Source organism: Alnus glutinosa, chromosome 1 (genome assembly GCF_958979055.1).
Source record: "Alnus glutinosa chromosome 1, dhAlnGlut1.1, whole genome shotgun sequence".
Lineage (NCBI taxonomy): Eukaryota > Viridiplantae > Streptophyta > Magnoliopsida > Fagales > Betulaceae > Alnus > Alnus glutinosa.
The window spans coordinates 25,882,667-25,907,016 of record NC_084886.1 but is presented as its reverse complement, the minus strand read 5'-3'; the positions used below and the strand labels follow the sequence as shown (position 1 = coordinate 25,907,016).

General features: G+C 40.2%; 1 protein-coding gene and 1 pseudogene across 1 annotated transcript; one reads left to right on the top strand and one right to left on the bottom strand.

The window, feature by feature from the left end:
* Positions 1–7,636: 7,636 nt before the first annotated feature.
* Positions 7,637–10,417, bottom strand: LOC133858355 (uncharacterized). Its single transcript, XM_062293815.1, has 5 exons — positions 9,881–10,417; positions 9,020–9,763; positions 8,749–8,893; positions 8,575–8,667; positions 7,637–7,845 (listed from the first exon to the last, which is right to left on the bottom strand). Exons 1-5 carry the CDS (start codon positions 10,415–10,417, stop codon positions 7,637–7,639), a joined length of 1,728 nt encoding a protein of 575 aa, XP_062149799.1.
* A 911-nt stretch (positions 10,418–11,328) lies between these two features.
* LOC133858349 (serine carboxypeptidase-like 40) overlaps positions 11,329–24,350 on the top strand; it is a 53,205-nt pseudogene continuing 40,183 nt past the window's right edge.

Genomic DNA, 24,350 nt, shown 5'->3' with positions numbered 1-24,350 from the left:
GTGCAAAAAGGTAAAATTCGAACACTAATGAAAAGACCAAAACACCCCTCCAAAAATACACTTTGTACAAATTTAAAGGTAACAAAGTAATTTCATTATAAAAGATAAAAATGACCCGCAGATTTCTTTACCAGCCAAGGATAACGAGGTTAAAAGAAAATGTTGAAAGACAAAAATACCCCTGTTTGATTTAGGTCCAATGAAGAAAGGTGAAGGGTAGAATAGTAAAACCGTAGTATCATAGAAAAATCACTGTTCACACGTTCAAAAAAAAAAATTACTGTACAAGAGGCTTTCACACTTATTATATTACTCTAAAGTAAAGAAAAGATATAGATCGTCGTGTACGTCTCTTTTGTGTTTGAAGTTATTATTTTAATCGTAGGATTTCCTTTTATATTTTATTTTTGTGCATTCGAACTTTTGGACTGACAACAAGTTAAAAAGGTAAGTTATGTCACTCCAATAATAATTAAGGTCAAGACTTATAATTAGTTTGTAATTTGGATTAGAGTTGACAATTTTTGACACGACTCGCGAACCCGACACGAACACGACACGGGAAAATAGGGTTAGGGTTTACTGTAATCGGGTTCGGGTCAACCCGATTATGACACGATTGTGACCCGGTTAAGTTAAAAAAAAAAAAAAAAACTAGTCTAACTTACTCTAACCCGACTAAGTCTAACACTCTAACAGTCTAACACGACTAACCCGAAAGGAGAAACTGAGAAGCGAGAACATTGAGAACTGAGAAGTGAGAAAGGGCCGAAAGTCCGAAACGGTGGAACCTTAGCCTAGTAGGCCGTCGCCCGCTGGCCCGCACTCCGCCCACCGCACTCCGCACGCCCGACCAGCGCGACCGTGGACCGCCAACCATCCGGCCTTTGGTTCTTTCTACGCCAAATTTTCAGTTCCTCCTCAAGGTATGGGTGTTGGTTTAGTTTCCTTTTGAGATTTATGTTTGATTGGTTGGTTGAAGAAGCTCTAACCGAATGGTGTTTAAAGGAAAATATTGTGGCTTGTCTATTAATTTGATTTTTCTTCCCCTGTTTCGGTTGGAGAGTCAGAGGACCGAATTGAATTAAGGTTTTTGATTTGGGGATTTTTGGGTGTTGATTTCGGTGGTAAGGGTCGGTTATGGCTTGATCGATTGGTGTTTTGTTTTGTTACATTATTTGCGGAACATCTATACAAATAATGTAACACTGATCACAAATACTGGAAATTGCTCAGCCAGTACATTAATTAATAGTCATGTTTCTTGTCTTCGCATAACAAAGTTCAGTAATCTGTACCTGGGAGTGAGCTACTCAAATGACTTCTATAGTTCTATATGTTCCAAGTTATATCGGTGGAAGTCACATGTATGATACTACAATGTTTTGTCTCTGCACCTTCTGCTTTCTTTGGAAATTGAACAACTCTTCACATATTGTAACTATATCATTTTAAAGGGTTATGGGCTTTGAATATAGCTTCTTTCTTTTTTCTTTTTCCAATAGAACTTGTAGTGTAGATATACACAGAAAACGAAATGATTCTTAAGTTGTGCATTCACTCATAAAACACATAATTGAACTCCATTGAACATATCTGCAATTCACATAGACACATAAAAGGCCCATGTTCAATAGATCAGTATGGCAGGAAATAGGTCAATTATGAAAACATAGCATTCCATGCTGAAAAATAATCCATCATTAAAGCCAAGAAAGACATGTTTCTTTAACCATGTGCACTCTGATTCCACACTAAAATTTTGTTTTTGGTGTTTTGTTTTGTTTTGTCACTTGGTACAAGGTGCGTCTCTTCTCTTTCTTCCTCAACTGCTTCGCTTCTCAGAATACATCCTGTTCGTTGGTTGCTCTCTATGTACTGTTGATTCCCACTTTAATTTATTCAGTTTTATTTCTCGGTTTTTGTTAAAATGATCGATTACCAAAGTTCTATATATATATATAGATATATGAGTCTGTGGCGCACTAACCATGACCTTGGTATTTGATGAAATTTTTGGCAGGTTTCAAGTCTCTTTGTACTTCTTTCGATCGCTAGCTTATAGACGGTCATCTATTGTGTGACTTGTGTCCAATCATGAATCAAGATCAAGAGCAGCCTGAGCAAGTAAGATTATTAGCCTTTTAAGTTTCAAGTTGTCTTTGTGAGCTAGATTTTATGTACTATCTAATTTGGATTGAAGAACTAATTTACTAATAATGATATCTGCAGATGAGTAATGAAGTACTTGGTGATGATAATATTGTTAGAGACTTTGAAGATGATGTGATTGAATTGACTACGATAGAAGAAGAAAATGACTCGGTTTTTGCGGAGAAGGAGAAAGAGAAAAAAGGCCACAAGCGTAGGAAGACTTCAGCCGTTTGGGATCATTTTGATGCCATTCATGGTAAGGAGGGTGAGAAGTTAAAGGCAAAATGCAAGTTGTGTGGTACTGTATACTTGGCTCCAAGTACTTATGGAACTGGAAATTTGAAGCGCCACATGGAAAATTGTCCGAGGAGAAGCACTCGTGATGTTGGGCAGATGCTCTTATCTAGAAGTCAGGGATCTCTGTCTGTAAGTAACTTTAAATTTTGTCCCAAAAAATTTAGAGAACTGTTGGTTGCTTTGGTCATTAAGCATGATTTGCCTTTTCGATTTGTTGAGTATGAGGGCTGGAGAGAGATGATAAAATACTTGCATCCTGATGCACCTCTTATCTCTAGGAATACCTTTAAGGCTGATTTGAAAAATTTGCATGTGAGGGAGAAGCAAAAGGTTAAAGTTATGTTGAATGGTTGTCCTGGTAGGATTTGTTTAACATCTGATCTGTGGACTTCTTTGACTACTAATGGATATATGTGTCTCACAGCACATTTTATTGACAAGAATTGGGTCTTAAGTCTTAACTAAAAGGGTGTTAAACTTTTCATTTATGCCCCCACCACATAATGGTATATCTTTGTGTGAAAAGACGTATAATTTGCTAGAAGAGTGGGGGATTGAGACCAAGGTTTTCAGAATAACATTGGATAATGCTTCTTCTAATTATGTTTGTGTTGGTTTATTAAGAAATCAATTGAACATAAAGAAAGCCCTTGTTTGTGAAGGCGGGTTTTTTCACATTCGTTGTTGTGCACACATTCTTAATTTGATAGTTCAAGATGGTTTGAAAGAGATTGATAGTGCTCTTCAAAAGATCCGTGACAGTGTGAAGTATGTTAGAGGATCACAAATAAGAAAACAAAATTTCCTTTTGGCTGTGAACAAAATGTCATTGGATAGTAGAAATGGGCTAAAACAAGATGTGCCAACCAGATGGAATTCTACATATCTTATGCTTGAGACTGCTATTCATTATCGGAGTGCTTTTAGTTATTTAGAGATGATTGATTCAAACTATAAGCATTGCCCTACTGCACCTGAGTGGGAACAAGCGACTCATATATGCTGTTTTTTGGCTCCTTTTTACCATGCTACATGTGAGTTTTCTGGTACCAAGTATCCCACAGCCAACCTCTACTTTCCTGTGATTTTTGACATTTATGTAACCTTGAAGGAAGAAGTTGAGAGCGAAGATGAATATAAGATATTAATGTCAACACAAATGCTCTCTAAATTTGAGAAATATTGATCAGAATTTAGTGAAGTATTGGCTATTGCAGTTGCATTGGATCCTCGTTACAAGCTTGAACTTGTAAATTTCTGTTATACGAGGCTTTATAGAGTTAATAATTCTAGAGAGTATTGTCATGTTCGTGATAAAATGATCTATCTTTTTTTGGAGTACGGTGGTTCCTCATCTACATCTTCAAGCGCCATATCTCTTGATACAAGAAATGTTAATTCCCAAGTATCCCAACCACAAGTTAAGGCTGTCAAGCAGACTTCCGCAACGATGAAGGTAAAATTATATGTTTATGTTGTGATTTATGTGTTATTGTTAGTAACTTAGAATATAATATATATACTTCTAACTACTTAGTAAATTATATTCACTTTATCTTTTTTTAATTGTAGGCGTTTTTTAATTCTGGCGGGAATAATGCTCAAGCAAATAAGAGTTAATTAGAACTTTATTTCGATGAACCCAGACTGATAATTGCTGAGGAGGGAGATTTTGATATTCTTTCCTATTGGAAAGGAAATGAATGTCGTTGTCCTATAGTAGCTGCTATGGCTCGTTATATTTTGAGCATTCCTATTTTCACGGTTGTTTCAGAATCCACATTTAGTGTTGGTGGACGTGTAATTGATCAATATAGGAGTTTGCTCAAACCTGATATTGTTGAGGCACTAATATGCACTCGTGATTGGTTATTTGAAGAGGAAGGTAATATTTGTTATTTGTATATTTATTTTTTTCATTAACTTATATTATTATTTTTATTACACTAATTCCTCTTATCTTTTGATGTAGAATTGACACAAATGAATGTTGAAGAGCTTGAAGAAGATATTTTGACTTTGAATCTCAATTCCAATGATGTTCCAAGTTCATCAGGAACAAATTCTATTAATATTCCTTGACATTGGCTTATATGTGGATGCGTTCTTTTTATGGGGTTTGTTTTAATTATGGGTTTTGTTTTGCCCTTACGAACTGAAACTGAATTATGTAACTTATGTTTTGCCCTTAGTAGTTGTAAAATTTTTAGTTATGTTTAGTTAACTTAAGTTTAACTTGAGAGGAATAGCTTAACATTTTTCTTTTTGTATTCTTCTTAAATTTTAACAGAATATAGATTATTAAATATTAAATATTTGATAAAAAAGCTTAAATATGGTTGATGGGGATATAGTCGATTATTAACCCAGAATTGGCCCCCTTAGTTGGTAGATTCACTACCTAATGTTAGTAAAAGAAAATGCAATTAAGTAGAGTAGGTTTCAAATTTTTTCATTTTTTTGGTAGTTGGTCACTTTCACAAGGCATGTAGAAATTTGGTAAGATAAATATGACAACTTATGCGTTATATTTTGTGTAAACGATATACTACAATTCTCGTAATATTCTAACACTATGGGTTGCTTGAGAAAAATTGATTAATTTGTTGGACAGTTGAAGTAATGGAAATAATGTTGATTTAATTTGATGACTAATTGACTAAGAAAGAGAGCAAACAAGTAAGCACAACTATGATTGATTGATCTTCCTTGGTAAATGTAGGACAGAAGAAAAGCTTATTACATTCTCTTTTGTTTTTTCAGTAAGGTAAAATAGTAGGAAAAATGAGAACCGTCAAAGGTTATTGCTTGTTAAAAATGGAACTTGTTTCAAGTGCTAGGTATAGTTCCTCATTTGAGGCTTTGAGCATTAGGTTCTTCAAACTGCAGAAAAAATAATAATAATGTCTCCACCAACAAGCACTTATCAGTTATCAAGCATATATGATATATATCAAAACAACATTTCAAATAATAATAATAAAACACATTTTAAAACACTATTACCAAACATATTCTAGCTAAATTAAAATTTCCAATATTGACCAATTAAATCAAATGGGCTGCATTTGAAGATTAACTTCTTATATTAATTTAACAGAACATGTGCAGATGTGCTCATTGAAGACTTGAAGGTAAAAACTAAAATTGAAGGTTGAAACATGTGAAATTGATGTCGGGTAAACGGGTGGCACGTTTATTAGTTGTGTTTGTCAGGTCGTGTTCGGGTTACCCGATTATTAATCGGGTCGTGTTCGGGTTGCGTGTCACAACCCGATTAATAAACGGGTTGGGTTCGTGTCAGACCCGTTTATGTAATCGTGTCAGTCAGGTTGACACGAACCCGACCCGTGAATCCGAATCGCCAACCCTAATTTGGATTACATTTAATGTGGGGATAGGCATGAGCTGATTGTCACTACAAAATTTCGACTAATTTTTTGTGTATTACTGTGTACTTGGTCTAACATCGTGTTTGGCAGATATAAGCCAGTACACAATCTGCGACCCAACAGTTCTGCCAGGTTGCCCTGCATTTCCTTTTTCAGCTCGTTTAGTCTTCTCTCTTTCGTACGTACATGCATGCTTTATTAATTAACCAGTTTGTTGAGGCATGCGTAAATGATGTGCAGTTGTAGCCCGTGGCCCATCTGTTTTCACAAGCCAAACATTTTTTTTTTTTTTTTGTTATTATTATTTAGCTACATTGATGAAGGGAAACTTTTGAGTTAGTTATTTTGGCTATGCTGGGATGGTTAATATTTGATGATATCTATAATTGCCCTAAAGAATAGATCAGATAATACAGAGAATTTGCTGTGAAACATAAAGCTCAAGCAGGCTGTGCCTACGTACTGACTCCAGGCTTTGTGACTCTACTACTGGGAACGCACATTTTTATTTTTCATTAATTTCCAAGACGGACAGAAAGGCTGCTGCTCTTTTCTATTTCATTGCGGTTCATTGAACAAACTCTTATAAAAAAATAGAGAATAGAGATCATGTTTGTTATGGCCTTCATTGTAATATTGGCCACAGCATCAACCATTGTTGAGTTAACATTTTGTCCGGCCAGCTTGCAAGATTATTACGTTAGTAATAAAATTCATTCATTAAAAAAAAAAAAAAAACTTATAAAAGTGTTTGTAGAACTCGTCTATTGATGTGATATAAAGATCTTACAAAATCTTATTCAGAATGAAATCTAGGCAGTGAATTTTGTGTTCACCAGCAGTTAAAATAATTGCAGTAATTGGAGAAAATAAAAGTCTTAAAACAAAAAGAAAAAAAAAAAAGAAAAAAAGAAGAAAAGAGAGATATCACGTTAGTTGAAAAGTTGAGCTTTCTTAATAAATGCATCTTTAAAAGCTTCATATTTGGTAGAAAAAGCAGATATAACATGAAAAGAGCAGAGTAGAGGGAGTAGGAGAACAGTAGATAGGTTTAATTTCGTGCATTTTGTAGTGTATTTCAGTAGCTTTTGTTCTCAGACACTTTATCTTTGTAAAGCTTTTCTTTTATTTCCATGGTTGTTCATCATGTTCTTGTGGTGTTCTTAGTCATGGAAGGCTAGTAACATCAACTAAGGTTGAGGATGAAACCTTTCCACTGATGACACTCACACTCTTGATGTACTTGCACATTTAATGATATATATCATATTAGTTGTTCATGTTCCATTCATTTAATGCTTTATCTTTTGCAATGAATGTGGTTAGTGGTGGAAATAGGACATTTGATGTGTTTCAACCGATGGATACATTGTTTTATCGGTTTGAATGATGATATCCATTGTGATTGAATGATACATTGGATGATTTGATTTCAAATCGGTAATTTTTGTGATTTGTCTTTGTGTTGGATTCATTTAATGGTTCTAGGGTTTATGGTTGAGAAACTTGAATGACACCCTAAGCTTAATGTTCTTTGGGTGTTCAAGTGGAAACCAAGAGTGTGAGTTGTTGGATTTGGTTTGGTGGATTCCTTAGCCTTAGTTCCTTTTAATTTGCATATTTCATTCCATCTCTTTTATTTAGTCTTTTGTTCTTGAATCAATCTTCAAACCTTTGGAACTAGGTTAAAATGAGGTTGATTAAACAAGACACCAATATTTGACCATTTCCCTGTGGATTCGACCTCGCACTTGCACACACTATATTGCAAACGATTCGTGCGCTTGCGAGTACTATTTAAAACACACATCAGCAAGCTTATAGTGATATTGTTGCAAATAACCAGGTTTACATTTAACACGGGTAGATCGTCGAACAAAAATAGGATCAGTAGAGACAGGAACTGAATTTGGAACAAAATCTGCATTATCTAACGAAGTATGTGGAATAGGAACAGAGGAAGTATGTGAAGGAATATGTGGAATAGGATGAGAAACAGATTCTGGAAAATCAGAAAAAGAATGAGGTAAAACAGAATGATTAAAATCTAAGGAATCAGATTTAGAAAATGATTTATAATGAAAAATAGACTCATGAAAAATCACATTCCGAGATAGAAAAGTGGACTTAGTTTGTAAGTTAAGCAACTTGAAACCTTTGACACCAGCTGGATATCCCAAAAACAAACAAGGAACAGCTCTAGAATCAAACTTATGAAGATTTCTTGTTAAAGTTGAAGCAAAACAAAGACATCCAAAGACCCGCAAATGTGAATAAGAAGAGGTTTAGAAAATAATATCTCATAAGGAGATTTATTTGATAGTAAAGGGGTCGGAAGTCTATTAATGAGGTGAACGGCTGTAAGGACACAATCACCCCAAAAATGTAAAGGAACATGTGATTGGAAACGCAAGGCACGAGCTACATTTAAAAGGTGTTGATGTTTACGTTCAACAATGGAGTTTTGCTGAGGAGTTTCAACACAAGATCGATGATGAATAACTCCTTTAGCCATAAAAAAATTCTATCATATCAAATTCAACCCCATTGTCCGAACGTAAACATTTAACTTTGGTATGAAATTGAGTTTCAACCATTTGAAAGAAGTATTGAATAAAAGAACGAGTTTGGGATTTAGAATGTAACAAAAACACCCAAGTGAAACGACTAAAATCATCCACAATTGTCAAAAAGAAACTAGCGTTATTATTGGATTTCACATTAAAAGGACCCCACAGATCACAATGAATCAGATCAAATGAGGCCTGTGAAACAGAAATACTAGATGGAAAAGGAAGCTTATGCTGTTTTGCTAGAGGGCAAACTGTACAAACAGAATCAGTACTACAATGAACAGAAGAAATGAAATTTTCTAACAATTTCATTCTAGAATGTGACAAATGACCTAGCCTATAATGCCATATGTCATTAGAAGTATTCTTTATTGAAGCAGAGTAAACCTGTGCAGAATGTAAACGTGGTTTATGCATCAAATAGAAGAGACCACCGTGCTGTCTACCCACTCCAATCGTCATCCAATCTAACAAACTCTGTATGAAACAGAAATTAGCAAGAAAGATTAGACAACAATTAAGAGATTTAATCAACTTGCTAGCCGAAATCAAGTTGAAAGAAAAAGAAGGAACGCAAAGAACATCATATAAAATAAGATGTACAGAAAGCTTAACTGTACCGATATGAGTAACCATGGCAAAATTGCCATTTGGTAATTTTACACAAGAAGAAATGGTTGCAGTAATTGAAGTGAATAATGATACTGTACTGATCATATGATCAGTAGCACCAGTATCGATAATCCAAGAATGAAGATTAATAGATGAAATATGCGGAGGTAAATGTGAAGTTGAAAACACGGAATGCTTCATATCCAAAGAAACAGAAACAGAAGCAGAGGAAATTACAGAATTAACCATAGAATGCTTCAATTTCGAAAGGAAAGAAGCAAAAGAAAAAGGAATAGAATGAGAACCATTACCTCCCATATTAGAAAACAAATGGTCCTGAGAGTTGACGACTTGATGTGCTGAAGGTGATGAAACTTCAGCAACTGAATTGGAAGTGGACTGCTTGATTAGAGCCAGCAGCTGTTGAATCTGCTCTTGAGATATAGACAGCTGAGGAACCTGGAAAGGTTGATCAGCTTCTTGAACTTGATTAGCTGAAGAAGAATTCAGCTTGTTCTTGTTGAATGTGTACCCTAGGGGATAACCATGGAGCTTGTAACATTTCTCCATTGTGTGACCGAGTAAACCACAGTGAGTACATGCAGGTCTTTCTTTGCGAAACGGTGGTTTACCAATACGATTCGGCTGATTCTGGTACTGTGAAGCAGTCTTCGTCAGCAGTGTAGCAGTTTCAACTTGAATAGGATTAACAGAAATCACGCGTTGCCTTTCCTCCTGAATCACTAGAGAAAACACCTTATTGATCGACGGCAATGGATCAATAAGGAGAATTTGCCCTCAGATTTGAGCAAAACTGTCATTCAGTCCCATGAGGAACTGAAAAACGTAAACTTGATGATAATGATTAGCAAGAATTTTTGGAGTATCATAGGAACACTGTGGAATTGGCCTGTAATTGGTCAATTCATCCCAAAGCCCCTTGAGTCGAGTATAATACTCACTGACAAAGACGTTCTGTTGCGAGTGAGAAGAAATTGCCTTCTGCAATTGAAAAATCCGAGGCCCGTTCTTCTGTGAAAAACGATCCTTTAAATCGGTCCACATTTCTTCAGCCGAATTGATGTAGATCACACTCGTCGCAATATCCTTGGATACAGAATTCAAGATCCAGGATAACACCATATTAGTACTGCGATTCCACGCGTGAAATTCATCTTCAAGCTCAGTAGATGGTTTCTTCAGTGATCCATCGACAAATTTGAGCTTATTCTTGGCTGTTAAAGCCATGATCATCGAGCGGCTCCAAGTGTGATAATTGTCTCCTTGGAGAAGTTGAGAAACAAGAACGGAGCCGGGACTGTCCCCGTGATGAAGGTAATAAGGACTAGAAGAATCAAAGAATGCAAAAGAAAAAGAGCCAGACGCCATTGACGGTTGCTCTGATACCATATTGACTTTTAGAAAGGAAAGTGATGAAAGAAAGCTTGGAAAGAAGAAAGTGTTTGAGAGAAGAAAATATCTTCTTGTATTGATAGAAGTGCGTAAATGAATTACAACCGAGAGTCAAATATTTATACTAAGACTAAGAATCCAACTTGACTGTATAGCTAGGATCCAACTCATACAAAACTGAATAACAAAAATGAAACTAATTAACAAAAACTTAACTAAAATAACAATTAGTCTAATCTAAACTGATAAAATATATCGTAATAGGGGCAAAATAGGATTTTGCTAGCAAATGTCTCTTTCTAATTCTTACCAAACCTATCATCATGTGTCTCCTTTTTTTCTTCTTTTCAGCATTTCGGCAATAACATCACGTGAGTTTCGTCATCACATATCTCGATCAAATAGATGCAAGTCTCTTGAACTTCTGGAATTTTCACATCTCTCACCACCTGCTGCCACGTATACCTGAAGATTTGAACTCAATCATCAAACGCCTGGCTCCTCGCCAACATTTTTCCATCATCTTCACACTTTGGGTTGGGTTCCAGCTTTCTTTTTCAATCTTTCTTCTTCTCCTTTTTCTTCACACTGTGTTCTTCTCCTCCTTCGGCAACAATGCCATTGGTTTCCATCTTCCTTTTCTCGCTCTTTTCCTTTTGTTTTACATTGTATAGAACAAAGGAAACACAAAGGAGAATGGAGAGCAGTAGGCCTTTTTGTTGCTTTCTTTTAGCTTTTCTCATTCTTTCGTCCTTTGTGGCTCAAACTCATGGGAGGATGAAAGAACAATCTTCACTCTATCGCACCAAGGCCACATTGTTGAAGCCATATTTTGGTGTGGACACGAGTCATTTCAAGGTATTCGAACATGGCAATGAAACAAATTAATGTCTATATATCCTCAAGAGGGCTTCAAGGAGAAAGGTAGGATTGAGAGGCTGCCTGGACAACCCCCTGTAAATTTGTCTCAGTATGGTGGCTATGTCACAGTGAATCAATCAGCGGGTCGTGCCCTTTTTTATTACTTTGTTGAAGCTCAGCAGCCCAATGACACATTGCCTCTCTCTCTCTCTCTCTCTCTCTCTCTCTCTCTCTCTCTCTCTATATATATATATATATATATATATATATATATATATATATATTGGTAAAACATAAAATAGTAATAAAACCGTAGCATATTTGGAAAAGAGAACATGCGATTTATGTGTTGATTCGGCTAATTATGATTCTATTAAATAGAATTGTGGGTGAAATAAACAATTACTGTGGATAATGGGCCCGAAGTCCAAAGATAGTCTCAAACCGAAGACCATCTCGGATTTTGGGGAATCCGGATGAGGGATTTGCCCCGAGAACCAAATCAACTCGGACAGGAACCGTTTTCGGGATTAGGGTCATCTCGGTTAGAAATCAAATCAAGTTAGAAGACCCTGATCCCTTTAGCACGACCTTATAATGCCGAAAATCTCGGAGCCATCAACTGCCAACCCAAGATCCCGAATATCACGCCCCCACCAGATCAGCAGTTATCATGATATCATGATACCCCAGAGTTCGGCATATTTCGACCCACGTAACCACCAACAGGGGAGTTCCAGGAATTCAGAAGGGCGAACACGTCTTTAAACCCACGTAGCCACCAACTAAAGAGTTCCAGAAATTCAGGGCACGAAAGAGATTTATAACTGCCACCCAAATCCTATAAATATGAGGTATCAACAAGAGCAAAGGTAAGCTTTTTCTTGAACCCAAAAGAATTGAGCTTTATTCTCTCAAATAGTCTCTAACTTAAGCATCGGAGTGGGATCTTCGGAATTCTCCGACTTGTTCTCTCTTTTTCAGATACCTCCAGGGAGAAGTAGCTGTGGGAGACACGTCAGCAATCAAATAAATTGTCAACAGTTTGGCGTCGTCTGTGGGAACGAGTAACATCGTTTGCTTTTTCAACAAATCCTGAAATGGTGACTACAAGGTCAGACACAAACAGAGGATCTCGGGATGTGCATAATGTCCGAGAAGAAGGCAATTCCAACGATCCTCACATCATTATCCTAAATGAAAGGATGGAGCGAATGGCGAAGAGTATTGAGGATCTGGCAAACTCGAATGCCATCCTTCAAGCCCGGATTCCAGAACACTCCAGCCCTGCAACGAAGAACCGAGAAGATCGCAATAATATAGATGGCGAGTGACATGAGGAGGAGGAAATGCATGGAAGCAGCCGGGTGGAAGGAACGGGAGAGAGGGTAGAAAACCGAGGACCTATGCTGGGGGATTTACCTCCCCCGCCAACCAATGCAGAGCGAGCAATGCATGAGATGATCAACCGGTTGGAACAAAGGTGCAATGTTCTAACCGTAGCTATCCAACGCAAGGATAAGGGGAAAGCTTCCCTAGTTGAGGATCTTCTACAAAAGACAGCGTCATCTTTCACCGAGGAGGTGGCTGGTTTCAATTTACCCGAGAAGTTTAAAGTACCAAAGCACCTGGAGAACTTTCTATACAGGTCTTGAAGACCCCCTTGTGCACCTGGAGAACTTTTGCGCTCACATTGATCTCCACAGGATACCAAAAAAGGTGGCATGTCGATCTTTTCCCCTCACACTCTTGGGTAATGCCCGAGACTGGTTCCGAAAGCTCCCTCCGAATTCAATTAACGACTTTGATCAACTCAGTAAAATGTTCCTCATGCAATTCATGGCTGGGAGAGTGAGGCGAAAGCCCTCTGGATCCTTGATGTCATTACATCAAGGTCCCAAGGAATCCTTAAAAGACTTTTTTATGAGGTTCAATCAAGCAAGATTGGATGCAGAAAGTGCCACTGACGACTTTATATATGGAGCACTTTTCCAGGGAATCAGGAAGGATGGGGCCCTCATGGCGGATATAGCTCGGAAACAACCACGAAACCTCGATGGTTTTATGAGCAAGGCTGAGAAATACATTAATTAGGAGGAGACACTGCGGGCCCTCTTGAGTCCCGACCCGAGTCGGGCCTCGGGGTCCGAATCTCGCAAGAAGAAGAAGAAGAAGGATTCCCGAAAAGAAGAACGCAGAGAACAAGCGGAAGGAGAGGAAGCTGGAGCAAAACGAGAAAGAAAGTCGTTCAAAAATCATAACTGGACCTAGGGATGTGCAAAACCCGCAAAACCCACCCCGCTCCTCCCCGCAGATCATCGGATTTTCAATTTTTTTTTTTTTGTGGTTTGGGGTCCTAAAATGATATGTCTGTGCAGGGAGGGGCTGGTTGAGGGTTTAGAGTTTTAAAGAAATCGAGTCCCCGCCCCGCCCCACATCAATGGAAAAAAAAAAAAAAAAAAAAAAAAACCCTAGTCCCCCATTTACTCAACTATCCAGCCCTAGCGTCGCACGCACACTACCCCTTCTGCCTTCACTTTAGTTTTCTTTCTTTCATCTTCGAGTTTGAGTGCCGCACTTCACTGTTCTTCTCTCTGCATCTTTGCCTCTTCATCAACCTTCTTCAATCTTCACCTCTCAATCTATTTCATGTGCAATATCTGTATGTATGTATAGTTTTTATTGAATCTTTATTTGCATATATTGAATCTCCATCTGAAGTTGGTCTTTTGATCTACTGCTTATAGCAGTCTACGGCCATGCCCCCACCTCTGTCTCGGTGCTCCATTTGCCATTTCGATTTTGCTTCAAATTTTGGATTCAAGGTTTGGAAAACCTTGCAGTTCTTTCCGATTTTGCTGGATTTTTTGTGTCTCTTTTTCCCTCTATTGCAAATGCTTTTTTTTTTTTTCTCTCTCTCTCTCTCTCTCCCTTTTTGGTTCTTTGTTGTGTGTTCTTCAACGAAAACAGTGAGACGGCAAAAAGTGTGAGAGATTTGAATAGGGGTAGAGAAATAATTTTTCATTGTTGTGTGTATACCCGCCCCGCCCCACGAAACCCTTAATCCCCGCCCCGTACAGATTGCATCTTTTTTGTGCGGTTTGCGGGTTGAAAATTGCCAACCCACAGGGGTACGGGGTGGGGGCAGGGGTAAAAAGGGCGAAAATCCGCCCCGCCCCGCCCCGTGCACAACCCTAACTAGACAACACTCAATGCTCCCATTATGGATGTTTTGATGGAAATCAAGAGGGATCCAATGCACCGAAAGCCCCGGCCAGTATTGCCGAATCCACAATTCGCGGACCAGTATTACGCATTTCATGATACCACTGGTCACCGGACCGAGGTGTGCATATCTCTGAGGATCTTGATTGAACAATTTATTGAGAATGGTAAACTCGTTCGATTCCTCGCTAATCAAGCTCGAGGTAACCACAGGGATGACAGATAAAGGCATCATGATGAAGCTAGATGTTAGGCTGTGATTGGCTACATTCTGTTTGGACAAAATCACTTGTATGTAAAGATGCTTTGTAACAGGGATTCCGCTATTCGGAAGTGTTTGAGAAAATTTTGCACTAATTGCAAGTCAGAAAAGCCGGTTCCCTGCCAGCCATCCGGACGATGTGTCATCCCGTTCGGACGTCCATCTGTCCATACTTCCAGCCGTCCGGACGATGTGTCATACTGTCCGGACGCCCGACAGACTAAAGCATCTTTTGTCCGGACGACGTGGATTTCCGTCCGGACGCTCCTCTGTATCGAGAAGCTTCTGTTCCAGCTTACATTTGTCCAGACATCTCAGCAGCCCGTCCGGACACCTCTCAGTATTCGACCAAGCTTCAGATTCTTTCCAAAATCAAATATGGGAAAATTGCTACAATCGTCCAGAAGACGTGGATTCCCGTCCAGACGCGCTTCTCCTTAAGGCAAGTTCGCAATTCAAACTCAACCGTTCAGACGCCAGTCTGCCATGTTTCGGACGCGCGTTCAACAGATATGGAAATTGCGTGTAGAAGGTTAACCGTTCGGACGGCCACCCCTCTGGCCCGGACGCGCGAAGCCTTAATAAGGAAATTACTTACAGCAAACGTGCGATCGTCCAGACGACCGTGTCTCACCGTCCAGACGCGGCTCTCAAACAGGAAAGATTTTCAGCAAAAATCTCAAAAATTCTGGTCACACAGTTGTCCGTCAGGACGGCCCATGTCCACCGTCCAGACGGCGCCCGTATTTATTAGAGCAGTCGCCCATTTGAACTCTCAGCCTATAAATAGAGGTCCCTGGGCTTGAGAACTGCAAGAATTCGGTATTGAATTCCATTAGAGCTTAGAGAGTTATTTTGTAAGGTTATTGAGCTGATCCGATCTCTCTGAAGCCGTTGCTGTGTGGGCTGTTGCTGCGCTTAAACTGAAGTCTATCTTAGGGGTTGTCCCTAAGGTAAAGGATTCCATTGAAGACCCCATCAGGTAGGAGACCTGGTTGGGAGGCGTTCGTGTTGGGTTACACGTTAGAGAGCAAGGTACGACCACTGCATTAGGGGTATGTGAGTGTGTATCTAGTCTTGTCTTCTGAATAGTGGATATCTTGGGTTTAACCTGCCCCAGAGTGGGTTTTCTTATCTTGAGTTTCCACTTCGTTAACAAAAATCATTGTGTTATTTACTTTACGCATCGTTAATTTTTGTTAACACTTTGTGCACACACTTGCTTTATTTTTAGAAGTCAATTCCATTTTTTTTCAATTGGTATCAGAGCTTGATACACTCTGTTGAGATTTATTTCTTGAGTGTTATTTTTGACTTCTATATTTTAATATGTCTCAAACTCTTAATTTTGTTCCTGCCTTTGATGGTACGAATTATGGCTATTGGAAAGCTCGGATGCGTTTCTTTTCTTTTTAAAATCTATTGACTGTTGGAGTATTGTTGAAACTGGTTGGACTAAACCAGCGGATACAACACTTGAGGCAGTCCCTTAGAAAAACGCATGGCTTTCCAATGATAAAGCCCTCCATGCTCTGTGCCAAGCATTTTCTCCATCTGAATTCGCCAAAATTTCAAACTGCGAATCAGCCAAAGAAGCATGGAAAATTTTGGAAACAACATATGAAGGCACTACGCTTGTAAAATCTGCCAAACTTCAAATGTTGATTTCAAAATTTGAAGAAATTAAGATGTTAGAAGATGAGACATTTGGAAAGTTTTACTCCAAGATGAGTGACCTAAGGAACTCCATGGTGAGTCTAGGGAAACCTATCTCGGATGTAAAACTCATCCGAAAGATTTTAAGATCTTTGTCTGAGCGTTTCAGGATTAAGGTAACGACAATTAAGGAAAGCAAAGATCTCGAAGAAATGAAGATTGAAGAGTTGGTGGGATCTCTTCAAACTTATGAGCTGTCTTTGCCCTCGGTCAAGAAATTGAAAACCATTGCCCTGAAGGCTTCCAAGAAGAAGGTAGAAGCTTCATCTGAAGATGACTCTGAGGAGGAAGAAAAAGTTGTGGCTATGTTAGCCAAGAATTTCAGAAGACTAATGAGAGATGACCAGTTCAAGAAGAAGTTTTCTGAAAATGTGAAGAAAGCTTCCAGAGAAGCGGAACCTGAGGAAGAAGAAAAGAAAGATGCTAGAGGGCCCAGATGTTTTGAATGCTCAAGGTTTGGGCATATCCGAGCCGAGTGTGGGAACCTCAAGAAGGGCAAGGGGAAGGCGTACAATGTGACTCTCAGTGATGAGTCAGAAGAAGAAGCTCCAGAGTCTGAGAAATTTCTGGCCTTTGTAGCCCCACACGTTGAGGAGGAAGACTCTTATTATTCGGAGAATAGTGATAATGGGGAAGAGCTCAATGAGGCTTACAAGACACTCTACATAGAGTATGAGAAGCTGAGGGAAGGTCATAAGCAGCATATCCATGATCTGAACAATCTGTAGAATGAGAAGAGTTCTTTGCTGCTCAGAATACAAGAGCTCGAGGAGAAGCTACTAGAGACTCAGCTCCAATTAGAAAGAGTCACTGATGAGAAACTGACTCGTATGCTATCTATTCAGAAGAGTCCAATTGACAAGACAGGTCTCGGGTATGTAGCTCCCTCTACTTCAAAGACTATATTTGTGAAACCTGCAATCCCAGAGATTTCTCCCACAACTGAAGATAAAGGAAAGGACAAGGTCAATGATGATGTTCCAGGCACTCAGAAGCCTCATTCCATCAAAAGACCTCCCATATGCCATCATTGCGGTCTAAGTGGGCATGTTCATCCTCAGTGCTCCCTCCTGAAAGCACAGAAAGCCAAGGTCAAGAAAGAAGTGCCTAGACAGGCTAATCATGGCACCAAACCTACGACCCAATATCAGGCTCCATGGTATCAGGCTCCCTATCATCAAGCACCAGGATATCAAGCTCCTTGGTCTCATGCATCACGATACCAAGCATCTCAGCATCAGCGGCCTCAGCAGCGGTTTGTACTAGCCAATCATAGTGGCACCTCAAAGATCAAATCGAAGCAGTTTAGAAGGCCTCAGAAGGTGGAAGAAGATCTATATCACAATGAACCACCTGTCTGGATGCAGAGCATGATGGAGTGGATAATGAAGTCCTGCCAGTAACCACCCACAAGAAGGCAGGCTTGGGTCAAGAAGGACAATTACCCCATGAGGGGGAATAGACGCACCTAGCAGGTTCAGGTGTTCATGCCTAGGATTTGGTTCCTAATCCTACGGCATCAGGTTTGATTGCTTATTTTACTTGCTATATTTTATATGCAATCTAGGAACCAGTTGTGTTTTACCCCCTATTTCTCTTGAGAGAACTTTGTAGGTACTTGTTGCGGAAGACAGAAAAAGCAGGTCGAGGGATTGTTTTTTTTTTTTTTGTATTGGCATCATCGAGCTTACACAGGTTTGATTTTGCCTTGCATATGATGTTGTTTCCATATTGCATTCTTTTTAATAAAAAAAAAATGGGGAGAATTTGCGGGATTTTTGTTTTTCTTGGCATATCAGATATTGCATATGTTTTCACTTGATATCTCAATTCTTTGTGCATTAATTTACTTTGCTTAGATATAATTGAAAGTTTATGATTATAATCTGCCAAGTGTTTTCCTATCTATGCAAAAGTAGGATAGCTTCTTTTCTCATGCGATGAAAATGTGCACTATCCAAGACTCCCCTAAAGGTACATCTTTTCCTTCTCTGACTTTTTGTTTCTAGAATTTCTGGATAAGAGATGAGGTCTTTGATAACATGGCCAAATTGACCACATGCTAGTTGAACCTAGAACCTAAAAACTCTGGCATTCCCTTTAGATTGTAGCACCTTAAGGATCAAGCAGTAAAACATATGATTTTTGCTCGTTATTTGTATAATCACTACTTATGTGCTGAACTTGCATTATGCCTTGCCCTCTATGTGCAAGTAAAAATTTACCTTGTCCTTCATGGTACAAGTAAAAAAAATTGTGTGCTGCATCTCAGGGGGAGCATATCAAATGAGGGTGGCTAGGCCCTAGTAAGTTATAAGGTTTGACTTTTGACTAATCTGTCACTGATTTTCTCTCTTATCTAGAAAAATCTAGTTGCTATTTGTCATGTCAATGAAAGTCATACCTTGTGGGTTAAGTCTTCACACACACACGCATTGCATGAGTTGAGTTGTCTATTTGAAGTTTCTCTGTCCAGGAAAATATCTATGCTGATTGAAATCTCAACTCTCTTTTATATCTTTGCTTAGTTTTGAGATGTTCTCTGATTGTGTTATTAGTGGATTATACATGAGTGTTCTGAAACTGACTTAAGAAAAATTGAATTCTGCAAATTTTTCTTCAGTTTTTTGTTTTTCAGTGTGAAGCGTCCGGACGGTCTCTCTTGACATCTGGACGGGTGGAGCTTAGTCGACCGGACGGTTTAGCTTTCGTCCGGATGTGCTCGACAACCACGGCCGGACGGTGAGGTTACCTGTCCAAACGCACGCGACCTGTCCGCTTGTTTCCAATGCAGTGCGCGTCCGGACAGCATTAATACACTGTCCGGACGGGGACCCCACAGGCCCTATAAATGGACTGGTCGCCGCATTTCCTCTCTACCCCACCAAAATCTCTCTTTTTGGCATCTTGTGAGTATTTTCCTGTGAGCTTTTGGATTTATCTTGCTTCCTCTTGTCTTTTTGCACATTATTCTCACATTCCAGGTATTTTTCTTGTCTTTTTCTTTTCAGTTTATTTTTAAACTGTTAGAATATTTTAGGAATGTTATTGAGTTTATGAGATGCATATCTGTTGTGTTGTGGTTCTTTGTGGTAGTATTGTTGAGGAATATAGTGTGATATTTTCTGTCTTACTTTTGAAAAGTCCGTTTTACTGCTGTTATTATGCCAAATTTTGTTGTGACCTAACAAGAATGTTTTTGGATTTTCTTGTTTCGGCAAATCTTGTTGGTCTCTTTTGCAGAATCATGTCTGCAGGCGGCCATATCATCACTGTTGATCCCCAAATCATCAGTCAATTCATTGGAGTTCTTGTCCTCCAGATATCTGACAGCCCATATAATGAGGTCGTCCTTCCTCCCTCTATGGATGATCTTCGAGAGTTTTTTCATGCTGTCCCACAGGGTGAAGAGCGCGCCACCACCATCAGGATCGGTGCTTTATCCCCCTCACACCGCATGTTGGCCAAGATTGTTCAGCACAACCTATGGCCGGTTGTCAGGCGCAGTGACCTGATCTTGAAGAAAGCCCAGTTTGTATATGCCATCCATCTTTGCTTGCCCTTTTGCCTGTGCAAGCATATTTTGGGTGTCATTCTTGAGGCTCGTGATGAGAGCAATACCGGTCTTCCTTTCAGCTGCCTGCTCACACAGATCATACTCCAGTCAGGCATCAGTATTGCTGGAGAGCCGAAAATGAAGATTCAGAATCCTATCGGCAAGCATACTTTGATGAAGTCAAATGCCCAGCTGTGGAGAGATGATTCTGATGATGATGTCCCTGCTGCCATGCATGTCGGCTTTTCGGACATGGCTTCCTCCTCTCAGACTGTCCCACCTTCTGAGCCGAACGTCAATTATTCTCAGATAATGGAGGCCTTGGCTGCCATTCAGGGAGGAATGAGTACGATCCAGCTCTCCATGTCCACCATGTAGCAGTCCATCACGACCATGCAGCAGGAGGTGTACTCCCACACGATGATGATGATGCGCCTAGGACTGCACCTATGGCAGAGGATACTTCAGTTTTATTTTTTGTTTTTGCTTTTTCTTTTCCTATGTTAAAACATTTGGCATATTTTGTGATGTTTTGGACTAATATTACTCTGTTTACCCGGGTCCTTCTGTGACCGTTAGGGGGAGTAATTTTTATTGCAGTTGGCTTTTATTACTCTGTTTTACCCTTTGTCCCTTTGTGACAAAAAAGGGGGAGTAATTTTTATTTGGACCGGGAATGTATTTCCAAACCGGTTAAGTGATTTTTGTCACATAATGGCCAAAGGGGGAGTTTTTTAGGCTGTGATTGGCTACATTCTGTTTGGACAAAATCACTTGTATGTAAAGATGCTTTGTAATAGGGATTCCACTATTCAGAAGTGTTTTAGAAAATTCTGCATTGATTGCAAGTCAGAACAGCCGGTTCCCTGCCAGCCATCCGGACGACGTGTCATCCCGTCCGGACGTCCATCTGTCCATACTTCCAGCCGTCCGGACGACGTGTCATACTGTTCAGACGCCCGACAGACTAAGGTATCATCCGTCCAGAGGACGTGGATTTCCGTTCGGACGCTCCTCTGTATCGAGAAGCTTCTGTTCCAGCTTGCATCCATCCGGACGTCTCAGCAGCCCGTCCGGACGCCTCTCAGTATTCTACCAAGCTTCAGATTCTTTCCAAAATCAAATATGGGAAGATTATTGCAACCATCCGGACGATGTAGATTCCCGTTCGGACGCACTTCTCCTTAAGGCAAGTTCGCAATTCAAACTCAACCGTCCGGATGCCAGTCTGCCATGGTTCAGACGCACGTTCAACTGATATGGAAATTGCGTGTCGAAGATCAACCGTCCGAACAGCCATCCCTCTGGTCCCGACGCGCGAAGAAGCCCTAATAAGGAAATTACTTGCAGCAGATGTGCAACTGTCCAGACGACAGTGCCTCACCGTCCGGTCACGGCACTCAAACAAGAAAGATTTTCAGCGAAAATCTTAAAAATTCTGGTCGCACAGTTGTCCGTCAGGACGGCCCATGTCCACCGTCCGGACGACGCCCGTATATATCATAGCAGTTGCCCATTTGAACCCTCAGCCTATAAATAGAGGTCCCTGGGCTTGAGAACTGCAAGAATTCGGTATTGAATTCCATTAGAGCTTAGAGAGTTACTTTGTAAGGTTATTGAGCTGATCCGATCTCTCTGAAGTCGTTGATGTGTGTGCTGTTGTTGCGCTTAAACTGAAGTCTATCTTAGGGGTTGGCCCTAAGGTAAAAGATTCCATTGAAGACCTTTTCAGATAGGAGACCTGGTTGGGAGGCGTTTGTGTTGGGTTACACGTTAGAGAGCAAGGTACGACCACTGCATCAGGGGTATGTGAGTGTTACTATCTTGTATCTAGTCTTGTCTTCTGAATAATGGATATCCTGGGTTTGGCTGCCCCAGAGTGGTTTTTCTCATCTTGAGTTTCCACTTTGTTAACAAAAATCATTGTGTTATTTACTTTACGCATCGTTAATTTTTGTCAACACTTTGTGCACACACTTGCTTTATTTTTAGAATTCAATTCCATTTTTTTTTTTTTCACTAGAGAGCAAATCCTCGGGGAGACAGAGACAGAAGGGAAAGGGGCAGAAGTCGAGCGCATCAAGCCCCGTAAGAAAACCTTCTAGAAATTCAAACGATCTCCGGGGGTTTTGGGGGAGGAGGCGAATCAAGTTCGGCCAGAAAGGCCAATGCTAGGCAAATAAGGAATTTCAAAGTGTATTCTGTTCAGAAGCCTCCAAAGTCAAGGAAACACGAGACCGAGATCATCGAATTCTCAGAAGATGATTACGCAGGAGTCTCTCTCCCACATACTGATGCTTTGGTATTGAGCTTGGCCATTGCCAATCATAAGATACATCAGATTTTGATGGACACGGGAAGCTCGACCGATATCCTATATAAATCTGCCTTCGAGCTAATGAAAATTGATTGAAGCAAATTCACCTTGGCCCGAAACTCATTGGTGGGTTTCTCAGGAGAACAGGTGCTCCCTCTCGGGTCAATTGAACTCCTGGTAATGGCGGGAACGTACCCGAAGCAAAAGACAATCATGGTGAAATTCCTGATAATAGATCGTTTTTCGGCCTACAACGCCATCCTTGGAAGAACAACACTAAATGATCTCAAGGCAGTGACATTGACCCCTCATCTGAGTATGAAGTTCCCTACCGAAGAAGGAGTCAGTACCGAGAAAGGTGATCAGAGAATGGCTTGAGAGTGCTACAACATGAGTTTGAGAAAGCTACCCGAGGCCATCGCTTGTGATGGAAAATCAAAGGAAGAAGGAAAATAGCAATCACAAATGGGGGAGCCCGTCGAGGACCTAGAGGAATTCGAGCTCGGCGACCCAAGGAAGAAAGTCCGAGTAGGCTCACAACTCCCACGAGAATTGAAGGAAACGCTGCTTGCATTTCTAAAGCAAAATGATGACGAGTTCGCCTGGAGTCATGAGGATATGCCGGGAATACCTCCCTCGGTAATAGTTCACAAGTTAATGGTCGACCTGAGCCACCGACCTATTAAGCAGAAAAGGCTAAACGTTGCTTCAGAGCAGAACCAGGCTGCAGCCGAGGAGGTACGAAAGTTGTTGCAAGCTGGATTTATCCTGGAGGTAGATTATCCGGAATGGTTGTCAAATGTGGGTTTGGTCAAAAAATCGAATGGAAAATGGAGGATGTGCGTTGACTTCACCGATCGTCACAAAGCATGTCCCAAGGATAGCTTTCCCCTGCCTCGAATAGACCTTCTTGTAGATTCAACCTCGGGGCACGAACTCTTCAGCTTCATGGACGCTTTCTCGGGATACAACCAGATACATCTAGATGATGCCGATCCGGAAAAGATAGCCTTTATCATTGATCGAGGCTTATACTGTTATAAAATGATGCCATTTGGCTTAAAAAATGCAGGGGCCACTTACCAGAGGCTTGTCAACAAGATGTTCCGAGATCAAATCTGTCTAAATATGGAAGTATATGTTGATGACATGTTGGTGAAAACTGCCCGAGCACTGAACCACATTGCTGACTTAGAAGAAACTTTCAAGATGTTGAGGGACTACAAGATGAAGCTGAATCCCGCCAAGTGTGCCTTCGGAGTCTCATACGGAAAGTTTTTGGGATTCATGGTCTCACAAAGGGGAATTGAGGCAAATCCCGAAAAGGTAAGAGCCGTTTTAGAAATGCAGGCGCCTCGGACTATCAAGCAGCTACAACAGCTAACCAGAAAGATTGTAGCCTTGAATCGGTTTATCTCTCGCTCTACCAACAAATGCTTGCCTTTCTTCAAAATCCTGAGAAAAGCTTTTAAATGGAGTGATGAGTGTGAAAATGCTTTTGGAAAGATGAAAGAATATCTTGCCAGCCCATCGCTCTTGAGTCAACCAGAGGAAGGTGAAATACTTTATCTTTACCTAGCAGTTTCGGCTTCGGCCGTTAGTTCGGCATTAGTAAGAGAGGAGTCGGGGATCCAGAAGCCCATGTATTTCACCAGCCAAGCCCTTCACGGAGCTGAGGAAAGATACCCTCGAATCGAAAAACTGGCTTTTGCCCTGATCACTACCGCACGAAGGTTGCGACCATATTTTCAAGCACATACAATATGGGTATTAACTGAATATCCTATGAAGAAAATCTTGCAGAAACTGGACCTCTCAGGTCGGTTCGTAAATTGGGCCATCGAGTTAGGACAATTCGACATAGAATTCTATCCTCGGACAGCAATCAAAGGCCAGGCTCTGGCAGATTTCCTTATAGAACTCAGTGACATTTCCGAGAGTGAAGAACTACCAAAAGACGCCACATGGGTGG